The sequence below is a fragment of the Amphiura filiformis genome, chromosome 9, assembly GCF_039555335.1.
Source record: "Amphiura filiformis chromosome 9, Afil_fr2py, whole genome shotgun sequence".
NCBI lineage: Eukaryota > Metazoa > Echinodermata > Ophiuroidea > Amphilepidida > Amphiuridae > Amphiura > Amphiura filiformis.
This window is the reverse complement of record NC_092636.1, coordinates 5,444,183-5,466,139: the sequence shown is the minus strand read 5'-3', so window position 1 is coordinate 5,466,139 and position 21,957 is coordinate 5,444,183. Positions and strand designations below refer to the sequence as shown.

The 21,957-nt window shown below is 37.1% G+C and overlaps 2 protein-coding genes across 2 annotated transcripts; one reads left to right on the top strand and one right to left on the bottom strand.

The window, feature by feature from the left end:
- The first annotated feature begins 359 nt into the window (after positions 1 to 359).
- On the top strand, positions 360 to 2,120 carry LOC140160474 (adenine phosphoribosyltransferase-like). The gene is made up of 3 exons (XM_072183710.1): positions 360 to 512; positions 1,496 to 1,574; positions 1,914 to 2,120. Exons 1-3 carry the CDS (start codon positions 360 to 362, stop codon positions 2,033 to 2,035), a joined length of 354 nt encoding a protein of 117 aa, XP_072039811.1. The 3' UTR covers positions 2,036 to 2,120.
- A 1,833-nt stretch (positions 2,121 to 3,953) lies between these two features.
- LOC140160552 (WW domain-binding protein 4-like) lies at positions 3,954 to 21,867 on the bottom strand. The gene is made up of 8 exons (XM_072183796.1): positions 21,770 to 21,867; positions 18,640 to 18,739; positions 16,795 to 16,929; positions 15,286 to 15,385; positions 12,575 to 12,715; positions 7,450 to 7,535; positions 6,652 to 6,803; positions 3,954 to 5,177 (listed from the first exon to the last, which is right to left on the bottom strand). Exons 2-8 carry the CDS (start codon positions 18,712 to 18,714, stop codon positions 4,967 to 4,969), a joined length of 900 nt encoding a protein of 299 aa, XP_072039897.1. The 5' UTR covers positions 18,715 to 18,739; positions 21,770 to 21,867; the 3' UTR covers positions 3,954 to 4,966.
- Positions 21,868 to 21,957: the final 90 nt, after the last annotated feature.

Below are 21,957 nucleotides of genomic sequence, written 5' to 3'. Positions count from 1 at the left end.
AAGACTCTCATTCATCTGGGTATGTTGAAATTAAGATTTAATTTAAATCTGGTCAACCAGACATACCTATTTTGACAGACGAACCGACGTTGCGACTGAAACCTTCAGCTGGGTTGTGATGCAAATGACCTTGAGTACCGGACACTTCCGGTATTGATGACAATCAACGAAAAAAAATTGCACTTTTGGGGCTAAAAAAAAAAAGGAGGTTAATTTGGTCAGAAATCCACATACAGCCGTCAACATTGAGGGGGATGATTGTATGGACCCCCCCCGATCTACACCTATGACAAATACTACACACACTTTTGCACCCACCTGGCAATCTCAATTTGATAAATAATGATCATAAATATCAAATGACTGTTCTTATCCAGGACTTGGAAGCCAGAGGTTTTCTATTTGGACCAATGATAGCACAACACCTGAATGCAGCATTTGTTCCTATACGAAAGAAAGGCAAACTTCCTGGAGAATGTGTGCAAGTAGAGTACACTTTAGATTATGGAACTGTGAGTATTTATTCATGGCAGAGTTCAAATACTAGTATTTGTATGCAGTGCACTGTGCACAGGGAGTGGTCAGAGGATGATTTAAGCACTTCCCACCACGCCACTGTGTTGACTTGCGGTTAGCACAGCTGTGTGAGTGAACATGACACCACTGCTCGCACATTGCATTGACGGGCATGGTTAAATTTGAATTTGGACTGATCTATTTACAATAAAAACGCATTCAAAATGCTAGTCGATTTCACATTTTATGTTACCTACAGAAGTTGTGAATTATCCTTCATGCATACATCACTTTTGTTCTGAAATCGACCAAGTAATAATGACAAACGCACAATTCTTAAACAACATCTTTTGCACAGAATTCAATGGGATTTGAAAAGTAAAGTGGCAGTTGAAACTCTAGTGATAACACGTTTGCAGTGCATGATGGGGCTTCCTTAAATCATCCTCTGGGGAGTGGTGGCACCAGAAAATTTTTCGGGGGGCATTTGGGGGGATTTTGAATTGGGGTGGGGGCAAAATCAACAAATTTTGTGCAAAATTGCTGCAAATTTTTCATAATTTTGGGTTTTTACTGGGGGAAATAGTTCTGACTGGGGGAATTTATTGCCAATTGGACTTTCTGTGAAAAGTTTGGGTGATCTTGGACCAATTTTAGAGGGATTTGGGGTGGGTATATTGGGCAGATTTGAGGGTATTTTTTTGGACCTTGGGAGATGGGAATCTTCCTTCCTAGCCCCCTCCCCTCTGGCTACAAGCCTGGGGCGTTAAAGTAAACATTTCCTAAAATTTGGATTTGTTTGGACTCAAAGTGGAATGTTTCCTTATTTCTACTTGACTGGGGGTGGGGTAAGGTGTACCAGTTCCCTCATGTCCCTCTCCCTGGTGCCATCACTGATTCTCCCTATTTCACCCCAGGGGATTACCCCAGTAATAATCACCAATAATTATTCACATGTATACATTCTGTGCATTTGTAGGATGTATTTGAAGCCCAGAAGAATGCAGTTCAACCTGGGGAAAAAGTCATTATTGTAGACGACCTTATTGCAACAGGTGGTTAGTATCCTATGTATTGTAATGTTGGTGTGTGCAGGGGATTTAGGGGTGCAGGGTGGGGTGTGTGTGAGTGGGTAAGTCCTGTAAAATGTAGACACCCCCCCTTCAATGGAGTAAAGCCATTCTTTTCTCTTTTCTAAATTTCTTAAGTTTTCTCAAAAAGCAGTAAAAATCAGAAAAAAATCCTGTGATATTTTCATCTTGTGTCTCTAGTGCAATTAATATTGCACCATCAACATATATATATACTATATTTTTCTTTTTTGTTTCTTTTTGTTATGGCATTTGCTAAGAAGGATAGAATGAACTTTGATCACATTTCTATATTTTATTTCTTAGGTACAATGGATGCAGCATGTCAATTAATCTCAGGAATGGGTGGCGACATCCTGGAGTGCCTTGCAGTTATTGCAGGAGTAGAAAAACTCAAGAAACCATTTTTTGCCTTAATACGATTTTAAAGCGAATAGGTTATTTCTATTATTAAATTTATTATAAAATTATCAATGGACAACAGAGGACCACGTTTTAGTAATAAGGGGCTATCATTTTTATTTCTATTATTAAATTTATTATAAAATTATCAATGGACAACAGAGGACCACGTTTTAGTAATAAGGGGCTATCATTTTCTTCGGAAGGGGGTCCCAAATTTTCCAAAAGTCTGCATCAATAAAATTGTGCGGTCTTGCCTCCCTATTTTGGCAACAAAAATTTTATGACCCCCACCACTGATACACCTTACCCGCTAAACAGGCTAAAATTGTTTTGAAATCAGTCTTTTTGAATAAAATAAACACACTATCTGTGGTCATCTTGTGACTCCCTACATTTTGGTAATCATTAATTTTATGACCCCCTATTTTTCTTTCCAAAAAAATTTATGACCCCCCCCCGTATATTTGGGACCCCTCCTTCCGAAGAAAATGATCGCCCCGTAATTACCACAGTGAGTGTTATAATAGCCTTGAATCAATTTCAACAAAGTAGGCCAGCAGTTCCCAAACTGTGGCTCGCGACCCGCAGGCCATTTAAAAAAGGGTTGCGAACAAAACCCTTACGGAAAAAAATTATGAAGCCAGCATTATAAACGTAAACATCAATAAAAATTTAACAACCACACCTATAAATTGCGTTTTCTAAAGCTGCATCATGTATCTGAATTCAAAATTTTCTCATGCTATACGCAATATTTAGCAGCAAGGGCCTTTTGCACATGTTGAAGTTATTTCAGGTAAGCTGGATGACTCAAAAAAACTTTGGCCTCACCCATCGTCCACCCCTGGATATTTTTGCTAGTGTATACCACATAATAGTTTGCAGGTCACAACAACAAAATTTATGTTATCTAAATAACAATGCTTAACCGGACGTTGCACACAGCGATGAATGGGCTCAGGCTATGCTTCCGATCTCTTTTGGTATTCTTGTCTCAGGGTATACTAATATTATGTAGAATGTAATCATTATCTGATAGTGATAACATCACAATTTTGGGTTTGAGTTTTTTTAAAATTTATTAGGCAGGTTTAAGGGATGGGGTATGAACGTTTGGACAGTATTTATTGTGGGACATAAGAGCACATCGGACATATCGAATTGCATTCTGAATACGAAGAATGTCCTTCTGATATCAAATAATTTGGATTTTTTGAAATTCGCAATGTAATACACATTTTATGGCAAATTATTAAAAATTTATATTTTTGATATTTAACAGTACTCGAAGTAAACTTTATAAATCTGATGATTTATACTTAAAGTGTATGTAGGTGGGATGATCACTTTGAAAATTTTGAGCTTTCGTATTGAAGATATGGATTTTTTTTTTTTTTTTTCAAAAAAATTAGGTCTTTTTGAGAAAAAATCCATATCTTCAATATGAAAGGTCAAAATTTTCAATTGATCGTCGGCTTTTCCTCCCAGCTACATACATTTTAAGAATATGACATAAGATTTATAAAATTTACTTCGAGGACTGTTATATATCAAAAATGTGAAAAATATCAAATTTTAATAATTTGTCATAAATTTCAAAAAATGAAAATTATTTGATATCAGAAAGACATTCTTCGTATTCAGAATGCAATTCGATATGTCTGATGTGCTCTAATGTCCCACAATAAATACTGTCCAAACGCTCATTCCAGATCCTATACACATCACTCTCCTAAGGAAGAGTTAAGGAAAGCTACAAGGAGAGTAATTCAGATTGAACATTATGTTTTGTTCTCTAATTTTGGTGAGTTATATATTCCTCTCCATACAACATCTACAGGTGATCTATTGCTCTTCATTCTAAGGAGAGCCATTGGAAGCAATGACCCTCACTCTCCTTAAAAACAAACTCTGCAATCCAGTCCATTTACAACAACAAACTAACATATTGCACCATATTTATCAGCAATTCCATACAAAATTGACAAGATAAACTGTACTGTAAACTTTTGTCACACTGTGTTATTCCATATCACAGGTGCCAATGTCACAAGTTTGTTCCACATCAATGACATAGAAAAACATAGATCGCTGAGCTCGAGCTGGTACGTTGCCGTTTCATTGACAATCACACACTGAGTAAGCCATTACGAAATGAAGGGACCTAACAAAATCAGCATCAAATGCAATTAAAATGGGAACTGAATTAATCTAGCATGTATGGTTCAATAAAATTAAATAAAGTACATGTTTTAGCATATTCAACTTTACTGTGTATAATTGTTTAATCAAATAAATGCTGAATGATAAAGGGAAGCACGCTCCTAAATCTAGTTCATTCGCCCGTAGCTATGCAGCGAATGGCGACTGAAGGCGAAATTTCGAAAAGTGGTAGAGTTGTTTAGCGTGGCAACACTGATGAAATATCAGATTCAGGCGTGCTTGCCATTATTATTCAGCAATTTTTTGATAAAAACGATGGTATACTGGGAAATTTAATGTGTTCTAAATGAATGATTTGTTCAACTTTGTGTATCTATACACAAAATAGTAGATCTCTTGGCTATTTGGTAAGATTTATGCTGCTTTTATAACAGTGTGTTATTTCATAGTGGGCAATTCAGGGTTTGATTTATAACGAACCGGCAACAAGCAGTCTTGAGCAGACGACTCATCTTTTCGGGGAGCAGGGCGCTCTATCCATTTCTACCTTGTTGTTCCACATCCAACTGAAGCGTGATCCATTAAGACATTCCATTTGAAATCCATACACCCCCTACAGAAGACTTGACCTTAATCTTTCACACAGGGAGTATGTCTTTCAAATTGAGCCGGGAAATTGAGTTACCTGAATGAGCGACTCCATTTGAAGTCTACACCCCCTGCGTGAAAGATTAAAGTCATGTCTTCCATAGGGGGTGTATGGATTTCAACTGGAATAGCCTACGATTCCTTCATGCAGTCGTATCCCTCTTCCTCACATTGCCGCCAAATTTCCTTTTCTTCTTAAATCCTTCATTACTGTCTGCACTAGAATTCCCAGATAAAGAAGTCACTGTCTTCTCTTTAAATTTCAACTTTTCCCTTGGTTCATACTGGGCTGCTCGAGGCACGTATTCTTGATACACCCGTCTGTTTTCTGGTAGTTCAAGATCAACAGGTTCTCTGTGGGAAAAGAGGTGAACAAAATTGTAACTTAGAAATGATAAAAGTAGGCATCATATGCTATAGGAAAATCAGTTAATTCTTTTTCATCATAGAACTTTTCCACGGAGTACACGTGGAGTATACAGGGTAGGATGTAGACGTGAATGCATGTAATTGCACCAATGTGAGTGGTTAGTTCTGAAAATGTTGCAGCTGCACCATACGCCCTCGTGTTGCTACCCGCGAAGTTGCTGTCGTACCGCGAGTTCCACAATGAACACAAAATTACTCATTTTTCTATAGCAAAATAGAGTTAGAGATGTAGTTGTACTATTGGGATGTGACTGCACAAACTGGGCTATTCAGTTGAAATCCTTCACCCCTGTGTGGGAGATTAAGGTCATGTCTTCCATAGGGGTGTGTGGATTTCAACTGGAATAACCATTGTGTTATTTTTGACATCGAGACCTGCAAACCATTCTTCCTATAACTAGCCAGAGTACAGAAATCAAATGAAGAAACACTGAGAGAGAGCAAATAATCATTCATGCTCATCATTAAAAAAAACACTTGGACCTACACCTCTTTTATCCCAACATAAAAATATTTTTCAAACATTAACTAATTTTGCACACTCTAAATGACCAGACTGCTTGCATGTACCGTATTTAAATCGAATAAACGCCCCGGGCGTTACATTTTCCCAAGGGGGGCGTTTATTAGAGGTCATTTTAGCACGAAAATTCCGTTAAAATCATTAGGTAAGCTTAAAAGTCACGCTAAAATGACGAACTATGACCTTTTGACATTGACTTTTGGTTCACTTCCGGGTTCGGATGCAGATTTTCGCCATTTATTGCTGCTACTCGCGACCATGTGAGCAACTTGGTAAGCTTACTACACAAGATAGCATGGAAATGTCGAATTTTGAAACATCTTGGTTGAAAAAAAAGTGGTGGGGCGTTTATTTGAGGGGGGGGGGCGTACTATTTGACTAAATACGGTATAATTCCATGGCAGGAGACATTAAAGAGTGGTTCTGCTGATTTGTATCATGTGCCTACCCTTCTTGTCACCTCTCATTGTGATACTCTTTGCTTATATAATTTTATTTTTTTTAATTTTTATCTTAAATGAAACAAAATGGCGTGTTGTTGTTTTGTAAATATGGACTGAAGTGTAAATAATGTAAATATGGACTGGGGTGTACATATGGAATGTGATGTAATGTAAGTCATTATTTCATTCATGTTAATGCTGAGCATTGAGCAAAGCTAACCTAGGCTTTGTTAATTACAATTTAATTTTTAATATTATTTAGTATATTTCTGTTAACATCTATGCTTTACTTCTTTTCATCAGCCCAATCAGTATACTTCATTTCTCTAGTATAATCGGTATATTTTTGCTATATTTTATATTGTTAGTGACTTTGTCCATGTTCAAAAATAAATAATTTTTACTGAATGCACAAAATGAAATCATAGCCTACTCATATTCAACTGTCTCCCATGATCCATATGCGGCGTTTGATTTCCTCTTTTCTGGTCTCCTATCTGCAAATTCTTCTGATTTATCTTCCTCCGATGTCTTGCTTTCTTTGTCTTCCTCTTTGTCTTCATCCTCTGTGCTTGCTTCAGATTTCTGAAGGGGAAAAATAAAGAGGAAAACAATATGTACAATGATGTTAAAACAATGAAAATTTAACTAAGATACTTAGCTATTCCATTTGAAAAACAACCTCCCCCTGGAAGATTTTGGAATTCCAACAAGATTCAACAGTTTTAGGTACTGCAGATCAAATAATTTTCATTCGTAGAATGTGGAATAATGTGTGAAATGTATTATAATTCCAAACAATATTTTCTAATATCAGGCCAAATTGTGTCAAATTGCCCTGGGTTTGTTCAATTTTTCAACGCTTTCAACAGACATTTAACATAAATCTACAAACATGTCCAGCTGGATTGAACAAAAGGGGCAAATGGAATTGAGTCAACAAGGGGGTGTGTGGATTTTAAACGGAATAGCCCAATTGGGCAACAGTCTCGCTAATGGGCTATTCCAGTTGAAATCCATACACCTCCTATAGAAGACATGACCTTAATCTCCCACACAGGGGGTGAAAATTTCAAATGAAATCACCCATTCAGGTACACCCACTTGAAATTCACACTCCCTGTGTGGGAGATTAAGATCATGTCTTTCATAAGGGGTGTATGGATTTCAACTGGCATAGCCAAGCATAATCCACAGTTCAACCCCAGTAATTTTTAATAATCCTACTTACAGTTTCTGTATTTGCCGTGTTTGTATCTTGCTGATCCGAATATGAACTTACACCATCAAAGTCAGGTGGTTTTTCCCACTTTGACTCTGAAAAAAAAAGGTTGTGAAACACTCCACAATTATTATTATGTATTCCAAATTAAAATAAAGTGAAGAAACATGATACTATTTCAAAGTGAATCTTTGTTTATATTATTTTGATCACACTTGTTGATATAGAGTATTACTTCTTGAGAGAGAAATGTAAAAATAATGTGCACCAGCTGACATAGGGCCTGCACTTTGGCTCGGCATTTGAAAGGGGCGTGAATTCATTTTTGGATACGCCCCTATTATAATTAGGTAATACTCGACTCACACACATTCCCTATATGTATATACATGTACCACATGTAGTCAATCTGTCTGCTTTATCTGTATTGTGCCGTTCTTAAGCAAATACGGTAGTTAAACACGATTTCATCAAACATTATAACAATAGCTCTTTTACAGTGTGCAATCATCCCGGGCAATAATTGGGCAATAATAGAGGATGTGCGTGAAATTATTGATTGGCTCCATACAAAGGAATTGAACCGGTGTCCTTCACCGTAATCAGGGCACAATGCAGTGCATTCAGTCAAACGTTGTCGTCAACCTATTTGATCGTATTTGTGCATTTGTTATGTGTGTGAGACGAGCTGTCGCGTAGATTACAATAGCTTGTAATCATGCTTTTGTTGAATGAATTTGAGTACTCCGCCATATTTACGGTATGATACGTCATAATCTAGGTGATTATTTGCATTGGATGTCTTGAATACGCTGGCGAGGTTGTGTAATAATCGGATTAATGCTATAACAGTAGGTGAATACAAGTTTTGAATATATCGCGTTGCAAAGCCCCATCAGTGATCCCAGCGAAAGTGAAAAAAAAAATCAAATTGTTATTTTTATAAAAAATTTAATGAAAAAATTGGCACAAAACCCAAGAAAACGGCAGTATTGACGAAGTTGAAGCCCCATTCAAATACATGTAGCTATTTATATATACTGTCAGTATATAAATTACAGATTCACGTAAATGCATTATTTTTGTCTTAAATAGGCCTACACGTAACGGCTTAGGGCTGAACCACTAGCAGAAGACACCAAGTTGATGTTTTATGACCTTTGACATTCTTTTGTGGCGAGTGACATGGTCAGTTCAATTCACATTCACGCCGAGTGTCCTTGACAGGTTTAACTCTGCTTCGGTGGTCATGAAAGAATTCAAAAGATAAACTCTGCCCCAACAATCCCAAGCAATTGTCTGAAACTGCTCTTCGGATGATGTATCACATGTGTATCATAAGAACTCAGTCGTCAAATGATGATAGTCATATAATGACCAAAAGATTATTACTGACTATATCATTGAAGACTGAGTTCCGTTTGATGATTTTTACGATCGTCCGGATGAAAAAGAAATCACTGAATGGGCCGTTAGTTCCCTCCTCTCCTTACACTGGCAATATGGATCAAAGACAAATAAAGAAAAAAATAAAGAAAACAAGAAAAGGAAAAAAAAAGACAAAGAAAAGAAACAATAAAAGAAAAACAAATATGAAAAGTTCGAACAATATTTGGTTTATAAAATTAATGTGACCGTGATGAGGCTCGAACTCACCACCTTCCGATTTAAAGTTCAAGCGCTAGTGTACCAAATTCAGATGCCTTACCAAGTGAGCTGTGCTCCTGAGATACTGAAATACAAATAAAATAATACACTGTATACCTGCTTGTGTCGGTAATTGATTTGCTCAAATTCCATAATGGTACAGTGCAACAGAGCAAAAATGCCCAAAATTTAAAAGCTATATAATTTATGACCACTATACACTACACATAAAAATACTAATACAAGGGAATTTCAACGTAAGAATCCAAACAATTAAGTACCAACATGCACAGCTTTGTCCTTATATCACATTTGGGTTTTTAACAAAATGTTATCAAACCTCTACTGTGATTGGCAGCTGCACAAGGCATCTCTTTGATAGCTGATCATGGCCATCCATTCAGCAAGTGGCTACTAACTGACCTTGACAGGCTTGAATGAGCACTGTCATCTGCTACAAAACCATCACACTCTAGGACTACACTCTAGGACCTGGTCACTCCATAATGCTACAGGGAGCACAGTACTTTGACAATGGAGTGAAAGACTATTATTATTGATTAGGCGCGGATTTTAAAAGTACAGCTCCTATGCGTGTATAGCAAAACATTGGAATAGAATGTTTGGAATCATGTAACTAAAGTACTAAATGCATTCTGCAAAATGCGCTCTGACCAATTTATAAAGCATTTCATTAGCTTTAATTTGACATATTGTTTGACATATTTGGAATTATGGTAAATCATTAAATAAAATATTTATTAATTAATCAATTATGTCAATTAATTAAAAATTTAATGCAAATATGCATATTTTCTCTGACAGAATTGTAGGATTTGACAAGAGCCATCTTTCTTGTAAGTTTGATTCTTATAACATACCGGTATCGTATTGCGTCCCGTTATAGTTGCAGAAAAAAAAATACGCGTGCAGGACACACATACGCACACACCCCCATACACCCAGAGGATCGTACCGTTTTACAATCGTATAACATTCATTGGCGCTAGTAGTAGTAAATTTCAATTTTCATTCCTTTACCTCACTTGTTCTGCTCAAAATTAAAAGGGGACATATCTGACAGTAAAAGCTTACATTTTATGGAAATTATGTTTAACTATTTTGAAGAAAAAAAAGTTTCCACAGGCTTCGTTGGGATTCGAACCAGCGATTCGAAACTTCCTTCGATTACGCTGTCTAGCGCTTTACCGTTCGCCACGGTGGCAGTTGAGTGGAGGAGTGTAATGATAAATGATAAATCTCATAATGCCATCTTTAGCCTTTTGTTTACTAAAAAAAAGACGCGTTTTGTAAAGATAGATTACCCGTTTTATGCATTAAGAGCACGAACGTTTGGGCAAGGATTCAAACAAATAATAAAGACACTGATGTGATGATGAAATTGCGTAAGTCGGGGAATACATGCGTCGCAATGTTTTGTTTTGGTTTTAGGAATTTGACCTTAAAATTTACGACTTCATGACATTATCATTCGAAATCAACAAAAGGTATTTCAACAGTATATGGCATCATTCTTTCTCTAGAATGTTTTATACATGTATGTGAAATAGCTTCAACAATGGTTCGCTGCAAAAAAATAGCCTTGACCTAAAAAAGGGCGAGAGGTACCATATTTACGGATTCAGGCTAAATTTAAAATTGATATAAAACGTTTGTTTTTGATCGATTACAAAAATTAATTTTGTCATATAAAGAAATTGTGTCTGGCGTGAATTAAACTACAGTTTTTATTCTTAGGGCTCTTTGACTTCTTCAAATGATTTTTTAATGATAGAGTGAATCCCTGGCCCTCTATAATTACGCACAAAAGATCGAGTCCCCTTAAACAGCACAAAACAGATAAAGCAGACAAATTTACTATACATAGGCCTATACATGTATGGTATCTGTATGCCAGGGACTGTTTAAGAATATAACATTAGATTTATGATATTTACTTCGAGGACTGTTATTTATCAAAAATGTGAAAAATATCGAATCTTAATAATTTGTCATAAAATTTGTATTATATCGTGAATTTCAAACAATGAAAGTTATTTGATATCAGAATGCAATTCGATATGTCTGATGTGCTCTCATGTCCCACAAAAAAAATACTATCGACACGCTCAAAACAGATCCCTTAATTTGGTTAATTTTCTTTTCTTGTTTTCTTTATTTTTCACTTTCGCTGGGATCACTGAATGGGACTTTATAGCGCGGATTATTCAAAACTTGTTTTTACCTACTGCTATGTAGTATTAATCCGATTATTACATAACTTTGCCAGCGTATTCAAGACATAGGTTATGTAGGGATAAACTGTACATGGGTATAGAGGCCCTGCATGCTTTTATCGATTGGCTCCAAACAAAGGATTTGAACCGGTGTCCTTCACCGTAATCACGCATGCAGTAGCCTACAGTCCATTCAATCAAATGTTGTCAGTGTAAGCGGACGAACGATGTATAAATCTGGAGGTCACATCATCACTTATCAGGCTTATTGTAAAAAGTTTGTCCAATGCATATACTGTGTGTATTGTTCCCGGTATTGTCAATACAGTCAAGCAAACAGGTATTATATTTTGAAAAGGCCGCTATAGTATATTCACAGGGGTGTCTTGAATGGCCAATCATATGGGACATAATCAAATTGCAGTGACTGCTTCCTTTGTTACCACATGTCAGTCATCTTGTGATTATTGGACCATGTAAACCTGCAAAAAACGAGCCAAAGTGCAGGCCCTATGGATGTTGATGGAGGGGAGTGTATTGGACAATCATCAACATTCAGCACAAGTACAATCTTTAAGTTGTCCAATTTCTCAAGCAACTCCATTTAAGTAATACAGAGGTCTTTTAATTTTTTTTAGAAAAAATACATTCACTAAAAATGTGAAAGTGCTGCACATAGTATGCAAAGTGCATGTGAATGCAATATCAATACACTCTGCATATTTCTCTAACAGCTTTTCTGATTTACTCTCATCATGAGTTCAATACCTCATTATCGTGATTTCAAGATTGGACCTGTCACTTGTCATAACAGACTGATTTTTGTTTGTTTGTTTGTTTGTTACATCCTTATTACTGAAATTAAAATTAGCAACCACTAGGCTATTCCAGTTGAAATCCATACACCCCCTATGGAAGACATGACCTTAATCTCCCACACAGGGGGTGTAGATTTCAAATGGAGTCACCCATTCTGGTAACTACATTTGAAATTCACACTCTCTGTGTTGAAATATTAATGACATGTCTTCCATAGGGGTGTATGGATTTCAACTGGAATACAAAAGTAAAACTATCTTTTTCTCCCCATCTGTGTTTAAAATAACTATAGTCGGGCAGGGAAAGCACTTTTTTACAGACAAAAAGATGAGTGGACCAGCAGGTTTTTAGGGTGGGCCAGGATTCAATTCAAGCCAATTTTGATTAAAATTATGGCATGCCAACATTTTTAAGACTCTACAGCCTTTTACCTTGTGTAACACTATTCCAATAATACACATGTCCCTCAGGTGTTGTCCCCTCATACCAAACTGGACCTTGCTCTTGCTGCTCTGTACTACTCCCTGAAGCTGTATTATGGTCGGTTTCACTTTGCTCTGCATTCTTTGCATCTATTGAGAAAGAGAGAAAAAATTATAAATCCAAAGTACGATCAGTTTCTATCTATCTGCTTCAGCTTGGCTGTACTGGTAGAATCTATATTATACAACCTATTCCCTCTTCATACAGGATTCTCCAGCCATCTTGTGGCAAGGCTGCGTGGTAGGCTATAATAGGCATGGAGCTTTACTGGATAACATTATGTGATGTAATCAAGCTAAATGAGTCTGATTGCGATCAAAATCAATTTCAGTTTTCAGTTTCATTACATGGCCCATTCCCAGAAACTCATCATAATTAGACTTGCAGTTCTAGTGATATGGTCATTTTAGTGTTGCTCAGAACAATAACATACAATTTAACAAAGGAAGTTGAATACTATTCTTCCCAACATTCAACTATACATATAACAAATTCAGATACATGTCAAATAACCTGCTTCTTTTCATTGTCTTGTAAAATGAGTCCACTCTGCTCATAACACCATCTATATGACATTTAACATCATAATTATGGTCCTGGCCAAAAATAGTCCAATAATATTCTAAATAGGTCTCCCTGTGACCTAAAACCTTAAAACTCACGCACTTGACTTAGAAGTTCAGCAATTTGTTTGACACCTTAACACCTTAAAGGTGAACCTCATTGAAAATAAAGTTATATATCAATGGAAAGCTTATGATGTCAGGAAGCAGAAAAGAATATTTTTTATTTGCATAGCGTACCAGGGTAGACATAATCTCCATGCAAAGATTGGATATTGGCACCCCCTAAATTACAAAACGAAATCGTTCAAATTGGGCGCTTTAGTTGATGACGTCAGCCCAGGGACACACAGTTACTTCCGGGTTTGATTGTAAACACAATGTCCGTGTATTACTGTGGCATGCATCGGGCCAATGCACGAATTCAGTCATTGTCAACTTACCTTACATGAATTGAAATGTCTTCAATAAAATAAGAATAACATGAAGGAAATATCATGATCAAATCAAGAATGAAGTTCCTGAATAAAGTGTGTGGATTTAAAAATGGGAAAAGTGCTGGCGGGTGATTTGGGATAGGCCAAGCCATCCACGATTTGCATAGGGAATATTACAGTAAAGCACGAAGAGTGGAGATTACGCGAAGAACCGGAAAGAAAACAGATTGCAAAAATAACTGCTAGTGCTACCAGTTCAGATCGTCACACCAAGTTGAGATGAACTTATCACAATGAGAAAATGAAGGAATAGAATAAGGTACATGTACAGGATTTTGTAATTATTTCTTAGCTTTACAACCGGTCATGGCCGGTCATGTATGATAGGCGAACACGTATATAGATACAAACGAGATGAGCTCAGTGACTGACTGAGTCTCACTACGCCGAGTGTTCAGTATCCGCGACTGTACTGTACTTGCAGACAAAATGACCGATTTGATATTGACATTCTGATATTTCCAACTTATTGCTACTTCATCAGCAAAATTTATTCCTGTAAATGTTCCAAATATAAGGGAACGATTGATCAAATCTGCTGAAACACCCCATGAGACACACACGCAAAGTGCTGAGGCGAAGCCCGAAGCGAGTCGCTGTGTTTGTGCACATCCACCTTGACTGGCTTCAATTTCTTCAGCAGTGCTAGCAATTTACGCATCGTATTCGGTAATCCATAAAACATGAATGTTTCACTTTTTCAGTACCGTACACTGATTGTACTATCATTAAAGAATCGTGACACAAGTGACAATATTTTAATTTTATTCAGATTTCAGAATTCCATCAAATAATGGTCTACTAAGCCTAAATTGTATTTATTTTATAATAAATCAGGCCGAGTATCTGTTTCTTTCAATCGCGATTGTGTGGAAAGAATGTATTACCGCAATGCGCTAAATATGAAAACCTTTATATGGGCTGGATTTGATGAAATCGGCGGTTTTTTATTAATTTTTTTATTACTGCAAGACGATATTTTTTTTAAATCAGATATTTTAAAATGAATCAAGGATAGGGAATGTCACAAACAAGTATTTAATTTGTTATTCGATCATGTTTATTCAGTCCATGACATGAACGGTAGCAGCAAGCATTTGCGCATGGGATTGATCCCAGCGAAATTCAAACTCAATTACCCAGTTATACCCAGCCAGTTATGACTGATTTTGTCAAAAATTTACGGAAAATTTATGATTGACAATAATTCTATTATTTCTAATATATATAGAAGGAGCCAGCAACTTGAAGATTCCTCTAATTTCAAGCTTTATTGTGAAAATCAGACTTGCCGGGCAGCTTGCAATGTACAGGAAGCAAGTCTTGTTTACATGTTTCCGAGTAGGATCACGTGACTCATGAACCCTGAGCTTACGTCCACGAGCATTCCCAAGGTCATAGACGATTGATTTGGGTGCTTTTTGGTTAAAAAGACCAAAAATTCATTCATTTTTTAATTTTTCAGCTTTATTGGCCATCAAAAAATCGGAAAAAATAATTTTTAGTATCCTGACATCATAAGCTTTCCATTGATATATAACTTTATTTTCAATGAGGTTCACCTTTAAGACAAAAGCTTGGTGTTGTTTTTTCACTCACCGGCTTCAGCCTGTGCTGCAGCTTTAGCCTGTACAGCTTTATATTTGGCAGACAAAACTGGATCATTGTCAATATCCTGCTGGAACTTCTTTAGTGCATCCTGTAATTATATAGACAGAAAAAACAAAATATGACAAAAAAGTCCAATATTCAGTGGCACAAGTATGCAATACTGTATATTATACATACTAAGCAACAAACTTTAAAAAAATAGCTATTTTACCATCTGAATCTACCTCCAAGATAAGTGGAAACAAAGTCTTCATATTTTGCTGTGACCTACACACTGTATGGTGGAATATTTTTGATGGGTTAATTTTTTGTGATTTTATCAATTCTGGACAGTGGATGTTTTATTTGTGTTTCCAAATATATTCACATCAAGTACTATGTGTAAGAAATATTTTCGCGGGGTAAAAAAATTGCGCAATTTTCTGTAGGGGGGTGTATGGATTTCAACTAGAATAGCCTAGTGGTCGCTAATTTTAATTTCAGTAATAAGGATGTAACAAACAAACAAACAAACAAAAATCAGTCTGTTATGACAAGTGACAGGTCCAGTCATGAAATCACAATAATGAGGTATTGAACTCATGATGAGAGAAAATCAGAAAAGCTGTTAGAGAAATATGCAGAGTTTTGTGTCATGTTATTTGAATATTTATGAATATTAATGAACTTATTTGCATATTATTTATATTCACAAACCTTTGTTTTTTTTACACACCTTTGTGTATGGGCACCTTAGTTACAAACCAGAACCACATACTTCTAGTTGACTTTATGGGGCTCAGGCAAACTAATATCATCACAGTAAATTGAGAGAGTGAATAAACCAGGACTCGGCAGTCGTACTGCGAAAAGTGTGAAAATTAAACCCCTGCAAAAAATTTCCACTAGATACAGTATCTGTTTGATAGATATTTGCAGATTACCATTCTTTACTTTCATTCTCTATTTACAGGTTCAACTTTTCAACTTCTGCTTTGCAAATTGATTTAATTTAATAGACTTATATATGTGATTCTGAGTATTAAAAACCAAACTTGGTAAAACTCCCAATCAGTAATTGTGAGGCCCGGGGTTAAATCTCTGCCGAGTCCTGGTTTATTCACTCTCTCAATTTACTGTGATGATATTAGTTTGCCTGAGCCCCATAAAGTCAACTAGAAGTATGTGGTTCTGGTTTGTAACTAAGGTGCCCATACACAAAGGTGTGTAAAAAAACAAAGGTTTGTGAATATAAATAATATGCAAATAAGTTCATTAATATTCATAAATATTCAAATAACATGACACAAAACTATACAGCACATCAGGCTACCACATATTATCACAATGCCAAGTTTGAATTTGATTAATTATGTTTTAGCTGCAGAGTGGATTAATGAAAATGTAGGCAAAATATGCAAATGAGCTCATTAATATTCATAAATGTGCAAATAACATGACACAACTATTACAGCACATCAGGTTTGACTGTTTTCCTGCCAAGCAACATATAATCACCTCTTCCATTTTCTTAAGTGTTTCAGCGAGTGCCTCCTGCTGTTTATATTTCTCCTGGCCTTGCTTTCGTAGCTCTGCAATCTTTTTTTCCACATTCTCTTTATGTCGTTTTCCTCTCTCATGAAAGTCTATACTCTGAAAGAAACAAAAAGAAAAATGTTTCCATGCTTTAAAGTCAAATCAAAACTTTTAAATTAGAGCTTTATTTCCTGCTGAAGCTAAACCAATCAATGAAATGTGTACCATTATACTGGGGATGTGCTGCAAATAAGGGTAGCATTTTCGGCCTTGTGGTATATAATTGGTCCCTTTTTCTTGCAAAGTTTGGTATAAGGATGGGTCCTTTTTTTTCAAAATTTTCTCAATTTTTTTTGGAAAATAGCCCAATTTTGCCTCCTTGTAGCTAAAAATAGTTGGGAAAAGTTGTAAAAATTAAGACAATTTGTGTTAAATTTGGCTGAAAATTTTGGTATATCGATGGTCCATATTTCTTGAAAAATGGGTATTGATGGGTCCACTTTCAAGTTCTCAGCAGCACACCCCTACCCAAACCAAACTCGAGTACCCCCAGACCAATTTAAATGTATGTCACAGTCCCTGGGGGCCCCTGTCCTTTCACCAAGTAAGTGACCACATAACAGGTTATAAGTGATTCAAATCTGGGTCCTGATGAGGCTGCTTTAGTTGCCGAAAAACAGGATGTCCCTCACAGTCACATTCATACTTGAGACTATGTGTGCAAACGCAGTCAAGTGTAATTATGCAAACTGTAAGTCCCAGCAGGCGATATACCAAGTCTTGGCCCTGAGTCTGCCCTATTTAAATATTGAGAAATAGCATGCCCCTCATATATCCCTCAAAATGTTAGTATCCTTACAGTGTTAGTGAAAGGAAATTTGATACAATTTGATGTAGGAAGTATTGATTTGGGTACTAGGTCCCAACGTAACAGTATTTCCCCCTTCTGTATTTGGGCCTCATACAATAGTCCCAAGTATTAATTAATTTAGTCAAATTCCTTTCAACTCTGTAAAACCGATATCTTGACTTAGAGATGGAATTTGCCCTACTTTAATTAAAAGAAATTTAATTAATTAATTTCCTGATCCTGGAACCTCTGTATTCCAAAGGGAGAGTCCTAGCCAGGGTTCGCGTTTTAATGCGTCATTGCGTCCAAAATTTTGAAAACGGGTAAATATGGACGCACTGAATTTCTAAATCCAAGAGGTTAGGGAGTCCAAAAAATCTCAACTGGACGCATCCAAATCGCAGCCTGATTTACTGTGTAGAAATAAAAATCCTCCCCATTTAACAATGTTAACTGTTTATTTACATAAATGTGTCATTAATTTTCAAAACCGGCCACAAAAAGTCGTTGTTTCGGAAAATCCAAGGCTGGGCGCCGGTCAATTTTCAGTTCATATCGTTGCCGGTCATTATTTTAGCCTTCCAAAACTTTCAGAAAGTCCGGCATTCTAGGCCCCAAATTGCATAATATTCACATCATTTTTCAAACAACTGAAGCCCTAAAATGGTGAAATATGGACTAATTTACTTCAATAATTAATAACACAGTAATACTGATTTGTGAAGTAGACGGCAACTTCATTAAAGGGCACGGCAAGTGACTGCCTTGGGTAAAGGACATATTTTGAGGGCATTGCGGCAGTGGGGATGGGCACCCACGGCAAAATGCCATGGGTGCCGTGGGTTAATTCGAGGGCTGCATATGAAGCTGCTAGTGCTACCCCTTTATTCCTCAAGTCTTTTGTAAGCATGGGATGGCAACCTGCTGACCATGAACTCAATCTATTTCATTCTCCCCAAGACCATCCCACTTCTTACAGGTTTGTTATCTGCTATCCAGCAATCGCAGAAATCACAGTGTTTACGTGGTTGAGATTTCCAATAGTCCGCCATGGTTGATCATTGATATTTTGATGTCCTGTAAATGGAATATAAATTAAAATGAGAACAAAATGATACAGGTTAAAAAAAACATTTAACAAACTGAAACTGGCTATTCATACAACCATTACAATTGTGAATAAGATTACAGTACTTTTCCAGGCCTTGTCTTTTGAGGCGAGTGAGAGTGATCACTCGCCATCACTCACCTAAAATGAAGCTGATGAGGACTTTTTAACACTCGCCTACATTTGGTGTAATATTAATACAAGTGATTAAAATCACTCGCCTACAGCTCAGCCTGGCAAGTTTTGAGGAGAGTGATTTGTCACTCGCCAGCAAGTTTCAAAAGACAAGGCCCGCTTTTCTACACAATGCATTGTAAAGTCAGGTATTGAAAGGTCAGGTTGTAATTGACCCTAAAGTTGCAAATATCTGCCATATAGGTGACCCCGGAGTGACGTCACAAGCCGTTGACCTCCGTTGACAACAAATCCGATTCAGAAGTCAAATTTGTAGTTTTCTGTGGTTTGTCCCTTTTCAAATCGGCCAAAATACTACCATTTCTATAACTTCTCGACATGGGGCCTCCAGCCAACAACAAAAATAAAGACTCCTCTACATGTCCATGTGTTCAGCTTCACATAAAATGCAATTTTCGCCAAGTATTTTACCGAAATCGGCCGAGAAATTTGCTTGATTCAAGGTCAAAACAGAATGTAAACAACTGAATGAGCTCTGCTACAAGTCTTCAACTAGTCGCTCAGCTGCACGATCAATTGTGGGTTGAAAAGCGTAAGTGTAGCCGACTGTAACGTCATGTAAAATAAGTACCCGGATGACCGGGGTGACCTGGCTATAGAAGCATTACGCCCACTGCGTTCATGCCATTCTATATCAATACACTTCAGTCTTCAGTCTTCAGTCGGTACTCCAAAATAGCAGCCTTGAAGGCTAAACTAGGAGGTAACTTGCCGATGACCTCTCGGCCGGTGCAGTGTCAACTTAAGGTGCAGAATAAAGAAACTCAGGAGACGGGTGCCATCAAACAGGTGTATAATACCTGAAAACGTGCTGGTGCGGATGCTGTGCTGCTATTTAGAGACTTCTGAGGCTGGGTGGTGGGCGCATCTCCCTAAGAACTGGGAGTGCTGCCGACCGAACGTCTGGATGGATGGAGCATTGACTGCAACTGAAGGAGTCTGTTCCAGATACGGACCGTCCGTGGATAAAATGAGTATCCATAAGCATCTACTTTTGAACTTGGTTGTTGGTACTTGAAGTTGTGCTTGTTACGGCTTGAAAAAGTTGAAAGTTGGAGATATGGCGGAAATTGGATGTTGACCAGTTGGAATTGTATCTTGTAGAACATGGTAGCTTGGTTCATCAGACGTCTTAAGTGAAGTGTATCCCATTGTAGGTTTTGAACTAGAGGAGTTACCGGGGTTGTTCTCCGGTAGTCTGCATGCACGAAACGACAGTGATACGAGTTAAATTATATTTTCCGCCTTATAAGCCGAACAAAGGAGTATTTAGTGATCCTAGCATCCTCTTTTTATGACTTTTTCAGTAGATCTCCATGAAAAAAGCCTATTCCCAAAATTTCAGTTGATTCCGATTTTGCGTAACTTGCGAGTTATGACTGATTATGTGTATTACACTGCTCCATACCATATTATAGACAATGTGTTGTAATTTCGTTCTGGTATACCAGAACGAAATTCAAATTTCATGATATCTTTGCTAAATGAATTAATCTGCAAGAAATTTTTTGTACATAAACATTATGTAGCCAGAGGTTTCCAGTGGTCAATATAAAAATCTCAACTATTTTTGAGAAAAGTGGGGGATGATGCTGTGTGGATCACCATACTCGGCAGTGGGGTTTGACTCCCACCCTTTTTATTTTACCCCCACCCTTTTTATTGAGGCACCCTTTATACTGAAAATTCCTGACCCCCACGCTTTTTACTGAGGCACCCTTTATACTGAAAATTCTTGACCCCACCACTTTTTGCTTTTTCCGCTATTTGTAAACTGACAAAGTCGCACGCAATTTGGTTCAAGTATCAAGTCGCCGAATTCTGCACCTATTTCACATGTGCGAGTCCGATGTTTTCTCTCCAATAAGTTAATTGATACATTACGTGAACAATGCAAATTATATGTGAAAAACTACTACTGCACTGTAAAATAAGCATTTTAATGAATAACTGTACTTTTATGGTGTTCAAATGTTGTTCTTGTCATGAAACTTGACGTACGCTGTGTTCAGCGACTATATCCTACTTCTTCCGTGCTGCTTCGCTCAATCAGTTATGCATTTAATGACGTCACTCGTATACGATCAATGTAAAGAAAAAGAACACGTCATGGAAAATCGGACATTTGCATATGACGTGGGTGTTTTGGCAGCGCTTCGGGGAGGATATTGTGTACATTGCACTGGATTCACGTAAACAAGCGCGAGCCTGCATCAAATGGAATTTTATCTTGCGACATAGTGTGCAAGTTTTGGTGATTTTCTTGGAACTATGATTATTTTATCATTCAATAAAAATATACTGTAAGTTGGAAGAAGCCCCACGCTTTTATTTTAATCCCACGCTTTATATCAGTCCACGCTTTTTACCCAAAAAGTTTAAACCCCCACGCTTTCACCAATTTTCAGAATTTCGAACCGGCACGCATTATAAAGCGTGGACTGCCGAGTGTGTCACGAAATGCCTTAAAGTACAGGGCATGCTAGCAGCTGGCATGGGCCAGCCCAATGGCTGGAAAACTTCACCCTATAAAGACCAAACTATTCTACTAGAATCTTCAATCTAGATATCAAAGAAAGTCTAACATTCTACAAGTACAACTACAATCTACGTGTGGAAGACATTGATATACATTGAAGAACGGCATGAAATTGAACATGAGTCATGATGATGTTGAAATTGAAAGGCTAATAAAAGTCTTTATTTTAACCAACAATTGTAGGGCTATGTTTATAGCAAGTTTGGATAGGTCACTTTCTGCTGCTTAATTCTGATCCCAAGAATACAAACTACAGTAAGCTTACCAAAATAATCGCGATCACCAAACCTGTTTACAAATTGTGCGGCTGCTAAACCTTTAACTTTTGCCGGTTTTCGTATATGGAACCACTAAGCACAGAAAGAGTGGCTAAATTCAATAAACCGGGAACCTAATATACACTCAATTAACCAGCTGATACCGATTTTGTCTAAAAGGCAACTTTTCATTGGT

Excerpts from the sequence above, each read along its gene's own strand:
- LOC140160474 (XM_072183710.1), top strand. The coding sequence starts at position 360 with ATGACTGTTCTTATCCAGGACTTGGAAGCCAGAGGTTTTCTATTTGGA. Across the intron at positions 513-1,495 it reads ACACTTTAGATTATGGAACT|GATGTATTTGAAGCCCAGAA; the intron begins GTGAGTATTTAT and ends GTGCATTTGTAG. Across the intron at positions 1,575-1,913 it reads CGACCTTATTGCAACAGGTG|GTACAATGGATGCAGCATGT; the intron begins GTTAGTATCCTA and ends TTTATTTCTTAG.
- LOC140160552 (XM_072183796.1), bottom strand. The coding sequence starts at position 18,714 with ATGGCGGACTATTGGAAATCTCAACCACGTAAACACTGTGATTTCTGC. Across the intron at positions 15,386-16,794 it reads CACTTAAGAAAATGGAAGAG|GATGCACTAAAGAAGTTCCA; the intron begins GTGATTATATGT and ends ATATAATTACAG. Across the intron at positions 12,716-15,285 it reads TGCAGCACAGGCTGAAGCCG|ATGCAAAGAATGCAGAGCAA; the intron begins GTGAGTGAAAAA and ends CTTTCTCAATAG.